The sequence below is a fragment of the Diabrotica virgifera genome, chromosome 9 (assembly GCF_917563875.1).
Source record: "Diabrotica virgifera virgifera chromosome 9, PGI_DIABVI_V3a".
Taxonomy (NCBI): domain Eukaryota; kingdom Metazoa; phylum Arthropoda; class Insecta; order Coleoptera; family Chrysomelidae; genus Diabrotica; species Diabrotica virgifera.
Genome location: NC_065451.1, coordinates 15,951,074 through 15,959,351, shown reverse-complemented (window position 1 = coordinate 15,959,351; position 8,278 = coordinate 15,951,074). Strand labels below are relative to the sequence as shown.

The following is an 8,278-nucleotide window of genomic DNA, read 5'->3' as shown; positions in this document are numbered from 1 at the left end:
AATGCAGAATTGCACGAATTGCAACATCTGTTCTTAAGTTAGTTTAGCAGAACTTATTAAGCATTGAAAGTAAATACACGACTGCTTAATAAAGAAAAATAATATACCACAGCAACGATGTAAGTCTATACCATAGCAACAATCTCAGTTTACACAAAACTTGAATCCTGTGGTTGGATGTGGAGTGTAGCGATTGCTACCACGTAGCGAAAGACACCACCGTCTTCTCATCAGGCTAGGAACAAAGTGATTTTTTTCTACTGTCTGAACGACGGTTGTTAAAGAATTGGTTTTCGAGTATAAAAAATAAGAAACATTTACTAAAGAATCCTAATTTTTTCTTACTATTTCTTATTATCTGCTCTGTTTATGTAATATTTTACGTATTCAGAGAATCAAATTAAACTCATTCACAAAAAGTACCCTTCTTTTATACCAAGGTGAAAGTTTCATTTGAAATAACCGCTTGCATTTATAAGTAACTACATTAATGTATTTTGTGCCGTTGATAAAATAAATTCTAATGCAGAATTACATGAAATGCAACATTTGTTCTTAAGTTAGTTTAGCAGATCTTATTGTTCTAACCAGGGGCTTTGGCTCATGCGCACTGGTTCCTGCACTTTTTAACCGTGAATGGTTGTAAATCATTCAGCCTGTGGTTAGAGCAAGGGGACAGTTCCTATGGTTCAAATACTACGAAATAATACCACAGGAAACTGTAAACTCTTTAATGTTAAAGGGAAATCAACATTGAACATAAATAAACAATACTCTGCGAGAGAATTATACTCTACAATAGTTTGTTATTGTTAAACAAAGGGTTGAGAAATACATGGTGTGAGCGGCGAGAATAACTACACTACTTACGAACATGAGAGAGAGTGTTAGCAACAAATTCGTTGTGGCTAGGCGTCAGAATCTTGCACATACTCTTCTATTTACACTAGAGTGGGGCACTGCACTTTCATACACTTTACTGTTTTTTGACAACAGAGATACTAAATATAATAAATTGTTTGTAGGTACAGAGCCCTTGAGAGAGTTGGCATCATAGCTTACGCGAGCCAATAGTGCCTAAAACGATCGGCGCTACACTAGGTACATACTTAAACGGTGTCTAATTTGCTACTGGTGACTTACTAAAAAGAACTACCGGTGGTTCGAGGGGGCGAAGGGGAAAACTACAAGAAATGTGTTGTTTTGGCATAGCAACAGCAACAGCTGAGCTCAAGTTTTGGGAATCAGTGGCTCGGGCCACAACTATTTATCTGTGTTCCATCAGCGGCGTGGGGAGTTATTTTTTCTCGCTGTGCACAGTTTAAATGCAATTTGAACATTCTGCCACCACCGGAAAAGCGGCCATCCATATACAAGGCGGAGAAGACTACACTACGCGACAAACGACAACACGATACCTAACAATCTTACATATATGCATATATATATAACGCAGCTGGTTTAATTTGATGAGGCGACCATGTCATCTGAAGGGAGGGGGCAAACTTTTGTGATGGACCTGGTATATTCACCATTTGTCGTTTTAAGACGTACGACTCTAACCTTACCGTCTTTCCCTGGTATTACCTCTAATACCCTAGCTAGAGGCCACTTTAATGGAGGCGTGTCTTCATTTTTTATTAAAACAACTTGATCTACTTTCAGATCTGTTTGTGGGCGTAACCACTTTGGGCGTTGCTGCAACCTGTTAAGATAATCTTTTGTCCACCTTTTCCAGAATATTTGCTGTGCCTTAGTGCACCTTTGCCAAGATGTGAGTTTATTGTCTAATTGTTCTGAAATATCTTTGTCGGGATACGCGGTTACTGGACCACCAATGAGGAAGTGCCCAGGTGTGAGTGGCTGCAAGTCGGAGGCGTCATTTGATATTGGAGATAGAGGTCTAGAGTTCAATATTGCTTCAACCTGTGCTAATATTGTGTAGAGTTCTTCAAAGGTATAACTAGAGTTACCTAGGATTCTTTGTAAATGGTATTTTACACTTTTGATGGAAGCTTCCCAAAGCCCACCGAAGTGAGGAGCCCTAGGGGGAATGAACTGCCATTGCGTTTCATTCTGCGATAAATATTCTCTAATTGCGTCATAATTACTTTGGGTTTTGAAAAAATCATAGAGTTCTTTCAGTTGATTTCTTGCCCCTTGAAAGTTCGAACCATTATCGCTAAATATTTTGGAAGGGTTACCTCTACGAGCTATGAATCTTTTGAGAGTCGCTAAGAATGCCTCTGTGGTGAGATTGGAGATAAGTTCTACATGTACCGCTTTCGTGACCATGCAGACAAAAACTGCGATGTAACATTTCGTTACTGGGACTTTTCTCAATTTTGAAGATTTTACGAGGTAGGGTCCTCCAAAGTCGACACCTACTTTGAAAAATGGGCGGGATGCACAAATCCTTTCTTTGGGGAGATCTGACATAATCTGTTCAGCTACTTTTGCGTTGAACCTGTGACAAATAGTACAAGAGTGGATAATGCGTTTAATTTCTCTGAGAGCATTGAGTGGCCAATATCTGAGTCGGAGATTTGAGAGTGTATTTTGCGGTCCTGCATGCCGCAAACGAATGTGTTCTTTTTTGATCATGAGTGTGACAACGTGAGCTTTGGAGGGGAGCAATAGCGGAAATTTTTGATCGAAGGGTATCTCAGCGTTAGCGAGCCTGCCGCCTACGCGGAGGAAATTAGAAGAGTCGAGAAAGGGATTCAAACTTAATAACTGCTTATTTGACAAGGGGCGATTTGCGGAGATTTCTGCAATTTCTTTTGCAAAATAATGCGATTGTATGGCTTTCACTATGCGATCATGCGCTTGAGAGAGTTCAGAGGTGGAGAGCGGTTCAGAATTTTTCTTTTTATTTTTCAGTACTTGAGTGAATCTTAATACGTACCCCACTGTACGTTGAAGGGTGGAAAACTTAGAAAAACGAGAGAATAGAGATAGCCAAAAATTTTCAGGCTGAACAAGAGTCGTAAGAACAACTTTCTTTTCTTCGGGTAATTTGAGAGAGGGTGGGGGTAGGTTATTTACTTGCGGCGTTTCAAAGTCTGGGTTTCGTATGAATTCTGGGCCATGGAACCAAATTTCAAAATTACTAGGTTGAAATGAGCCTCTAGACAGCATGTCGGCTGCATTATCTGGGGATGAAACGTGCCGCCACTGGAACGTTTCACACTGACTCTGTATTTGACTGACACGATTAGCTACAAACGTGTTCCATCTACTTGGGTGAGAATTTATCCAATGTAAAGCAATAGTGGAATCAGTCCACAAATTTACTGAGTGAGGGCGGAGATCATTTTCAAATATACTTAAAATTTTTGTAGTCAACTTCGCGAGGAGCAACATGGCACATAACTCTAGTTTGGGGATAGTGATTATTTTCTTGAGAGGGCATACACGACTTTTACTGGAAATTAAGTTACATGAAATACTATTATCTGAGTATTTAACTCTGAGATACAAAGCACACCCATACGCTGATGAGCTGCTGTCAGCGAATCCATGAATTTCAATACGAGAGACATCTTTACTAACTTGCAATTGTCTAGGGATGACGAGATTTTTTAACTGGAGGAGATTTGACACAAAATCTTGCCAATATTCAAGAATAGCGGAGTCACAGATGGGAGTGTCCCAATCAATTTTTTGCAGCCAAAGTTTCTGCATAAGGATTTTTCCATTTACTATGACTGGATTTACTAGACCTAGGGGATCATATGAGGAGCTAATTATCGACAAAACTTTTCTTTTCGTGAGAGGAGTGACTTCTAGAGCAGTGGGGACAGAGATTTTAAATTCATCGGTAGCGGGGTTCCATTTGATGCCTAAAACTTTGCAGGGTAAGTCATCTAAATTTAAATCTTTTTCTTGGGGGTCAGAGTGAGAGATTTTTTGCAACATCTCTATTGAATTGCTGCACCATTTGTGTAATTGAAAACCAGAGTTAGCGAGGGCGGAGTTTAACTGAGTGTACAAAATTTCTAATTCAGAGAGAGAGTGCGCTCCACACAAAATATCGTCAACATACGTTTGGTAGAGGAGCGCATGAGAAGCAAGAGGGAGATTAGTGTTTTTCTGTGCGATGTCCTTTAAAACTCGACAAGATAAGTAGGGAGCAAAAGTTTGACCAAATGACACGGTTAAGAGTTCAAGACATTCCAGTTGATCTGAAGGGGAGTTGCGCCAAAGTATGTTCTGCAAAAAATTTTGTGTGGGGTCTGTTTTGATTTGCCTAAACATTTGACGTATGTCAGCGGTGAGTGCGAGGGGGAAAAGACGAAATCTTAAGAGAATGTCATACAGATCTGGTTGGACCTGATAACCTTTAAGTGCTATATCATTGAAAGAGAGCTTCGAGCTGCTGGGACAAGAGAAATCGTACACGACTCGAGTTTTTGTCGTAACGTGGTCGCTTCTAATGACGGCCAGGTGGGGAACGAAATACTTGTTCTGCGAGAGCGAATTCGTAAGGGTTAGGGGTATGGGTCGAGCGTGACCTTGAGCTACATAATCATTAATAAATTCTTGATAATCTTTCAACAGATTGGGGTTTTTCTGAAGTTTGTTTTCTAGCGATAAGAAACGCCTCTTTGCTATAGAAAAGGAGTCACCTAGCTTGAGGTATTCGTCGGGGGTTTTAAAGGGCATTTTTACAACGTAAGTGCCATTTTCTAAAATTTTAGTACTGGAGGTGAACAAATTTTCAACAATTTCATTTTCAGGTGCGGAGTGGGAGGAAGTGTCAAGAATTTCTTCTTGATTCCAGAATCTATTTAAGAGAGTATCTAGTCATAAATTTTCTTCATTATGTTCGAGGGAGAGAGCGTCAGAGATACCTGTAAACGCGTAAACTTTTTCTTTGGGGGTATTTTCGAGACAATGTTGGGGGACATTACCAGAGATCACCCAACCCAAATGTGTATTAATTAACGATGGGAGTCCTTTACCTAAATGTAACAACCCATGAGATAATAGCGAGTAATAAATTTCAGCGCCTCCTAAAATTTGAATCTCGGACGGCACTGCAAATGTGCTATCAGCTAAGCAACTGATTAAATGTGCAGGTATATTTAATTTTGCGGGGTTTATACTATACTGTGGCAGACGTTGTGAAATGGTATCGATAACAGAGCAATCAATAACAAAATTCCTTTTATTAACTTTTGAATTAATTTCCAGCTTAACTTTTTCGCGAGAGATTAGCGTTTCTTGTCCGGATAAGCCGGACACATGCAAATTTTGTGTTTCAGAGGGTAATCCTAATTGTTCAGCCAACTTTGTTGTTACAAAACTATTTTGAGAGCCGTTGTCTAATAACATTTTAACAGTCATGGGTTGACCGTTGTGAGAGAAAACTACCACTTCAGCTGTGGCTAGCAAAACTTGCGATTCCTGATTTCTATTTTGTGTAACTGCGTTGTGCGAGCTCGCGTAAGAGACATCGGTTTGTGACCTATAATTTCCACGATTTACATGGTTACCTGCTTGGGGGGCTTGGTTTGGACGCTCTTGTGCGTCTGGCGTAGTACTTTGACGCGAATGTGCGTCCTGTTGCGAATAGCGGCGTGTGCGAGAGTCCGGAGTATGATTCCTTGAATTATCGTGGTAAGAATTATTTTGCCGTATATTAGAGTGCTGTGGGTGAGTGTGATTATTATTCGTATGATAAGTTTGGGAGCGCGGCGCATATTGAGTGTTGGAGTTTGCCTGTGAGTCTAAGTGAATCAAAGTGTGATGCTTTTGGCGACAAATAGAACAACTTATTGTTGACCGGCAATCCTTGATTGAGTGCTGATAACCTAAACAATTGAAACACAGCTTTTTCTGTTTCACACTATTAAATCTTTCGCGAGGAGGGAGAGCGGTAAATCTAGCGCAAGAATAAATTCTATGAGCACCGTTGCAAATCACACAAGTAGCGTTAAAATTCGGAGAACTGGGGCGTGAGTGGGGGCGGTTTCGTGGCGAGGGGGGGCGAGCATTAGATTCACAACTTGCATGCAAGTTAACCTTAGGTTTGAACGCGACCGTTTTATTTTCTTCTACATTGTGCTTTTTCTCATTAGCGTTTTCAAAACTGGACAAATTTTCTAAAATAACGCAACGTTTATCTATAAAATCAAAAAATTCTTTAAGAGTGGGGATTTGAGCAGTTTTGCGTTCTTCTTCAAAGGACTTTCGCGAGTTTGCATCTAATTTTTGTTCAAACAGAAATACTAAAAGAGCCTCTGTCAAAACTTTATCGGTGAGATTTAGATTATTGAGACATTCGATATCCTTGCGCAGCGATGAGGCAAACTCTCTCAAAACCTCAGAGTTACACTTATTAATTTGGGGGAAATGTACAATATTTGACAAATATTCGTTTACTACAATAGATTTGTTCTCATACCGGTCTCTCAATGTCTTAAGTGCAACTGCGTAATTAGAATCTGTAACTTTTAAAGTATCAATTAACTTAAGGGCGGATCCCTTACTAAGGTACGTAAATAATAGAGCCTCTCAGCATCTTTAAGCCGAGAGTTACTGCCAATTAAAGCTTCGAAAATATCTATAAAGCCTCCCCATTCGGAAGGGCGTGAACCGTCAAAACTTCCGAGCTTAATGTCAGGTAACTTAACATTACTATGTAAATCTTGAGAGACAGGTACAGAACTATTATTGCGTATGGGGGTAGAGCTACTAGAGGGGGACAATTTTTTAATTGAATCTTTCAGCGCGGCGATACTAATAACAAACATTTCTTCCGTTACCTCCCTTTCTTCAGAATCTGTTAAATTGTCATTTTCTTCTACTAAAATCTCTATCGAGTTTTGTGCGATTGAGTACTTATCAAAATATTTCTCTACAATGTCTAATTTTGCTTCAAAAATTGAAATCGAATTAATACCCTGTGATTTTTTATTAATCCAATCCTGAACGCGAGTTACCTGCCCTTTGGCAGCTGTCCTGTTATTACATAGCGATTTGTAATCCATTATTTAACTTTTATATGAGCAAAATACAAATTTTCATCAATTTACTTCCTAAGAGATTTGAGTTATGCACTAAAAACAAGGTCGTAGAAAAAACTATGTTAAATACGCGTGTATGCTGAACTGAGTAAACCGACAAAAAAAACTTTTTATACTAGCGATACCTGTTATACATATCACCTTTTTCATGTATCTAAATACTTATACCTACCTATTTACATACAACATAAAAAAAAATCATATATCTTAATCAGCGTAAAACGAATAAAATGCATCATAAACTGTAACAATTACGAGTTACACCCTGTAAATCCTAAAATGTTTTCATATATTTATACACCTAAACTCGAAAAATTAATATTATAACTCATCATCATTGTGAGATTAAAATCAGTTTTAACTATTTCTACTTTAAAAATTATGAAGAAAAAACCTGTCTGTAGTCCACTTGTCGGGTCGGGGTTTCAACTGCTAGATTGCTTGCGGTGTTGCCGTCGCTTCAAAACTTTCTTGAGAGCCTTGAAGCTTTCTTGATTGGAGCGTTGGCGGTGTTGATTCGTCTGCGATTCTTTTGTTACCGAAGAACTTGTATTCACGCGCTAGCGATTCTGCCCGGGCGCGAGTTGGTTTAACCGGAGACAATGGGTGGAATGCATAAAACGTAGTACCTGCTAATGCTTCAAGTACGTACTACATTTTTGAAGAATTTGCTACACTTACAAAGCACTTGCTTTCCTCCGTAGTATCTGCTATTATTTACCAGATACATAGAAGGATGTACTACGCTTTTGAAGTATTTGCTAGTTTAGTAGAATTTGCTTCAGTTTAGGTGAAGTTGGTGGATGAATGACTTCGGCGTAGGTGTTTTTTGTTAAAAAATGGCAGCATTTATGAATGTTCGTCGTAGAAAAATCTACAAACTAGGAAGAAGATACAATGACGATATTTATCGTAAAATATTTAGGTAATTATCATGAATCGTGCAGTTTTATTCATACAGTGCGCTGGAATAAGGGCTACCCCCCATATTAACTCAATTATGTTTAGTATATAAGCAAAACGCTCGGACAGGTCAATTTTTAAAATAATCATAATATATTATAGCATCAATGTTTCGAACTTTACGCAATCCCTCTTCAGGTGACAGTCATAACTTTGATTTTTTAAATGGGAAAATACATCATGTGACACCCCATTTAAAAGCTCATTATGAAATACTGATTACAAGAATGTATAATACTTGGGCAAAATTTCGGTCAAATGATTTTTAAATGCATTTATTT

At 38.7% G+C, this 8,278-nt stretch overlaps 1 protein-coding gene across 1 annotated transcript; it reads right to left on the bottom strand.

The window, feature by feature from the left end:
* Window positions 1–4,809: 4,809 nt before the first annotated feature.
* On the bottom strand, window positions 4,810–6,998 carry LOC126892832 (uncharacterized). The gene is made up of 2 exons (XM_050662569.1): window positions 6,548–6,998; window positions 4,810–6,437 (listed from the first exon to the last, which is right to left on the bottom strand). The coding sequence occupies exons 1-2, from the start codon at window positions 6,996–6,998 to the stop codon at window positions 4,810–4,812; spliced, it is 2,079 nt and encodes a 692-aa protein (XP_050518526.1).
* Between the last annotated feature and the right edge of the window lie 1,280 nt (window positions 6,999–8,278).

Coding starts and splice junctions, on each gene's coding strand:
- LOC126892832 (XM_050662569.1), bottom strand. CDS start 6,998: ATGGATTACAAATCGCTATGTAATAACAGGACAGCTGCCAAAGGGCAG. Junction 6,438..6,547: donor TTTCGAAGCTTTAATTGGCA/GTAACTCTCGGC, acceptor CTAATTACGCAG/TTGCACTTAAGACATTGAGA.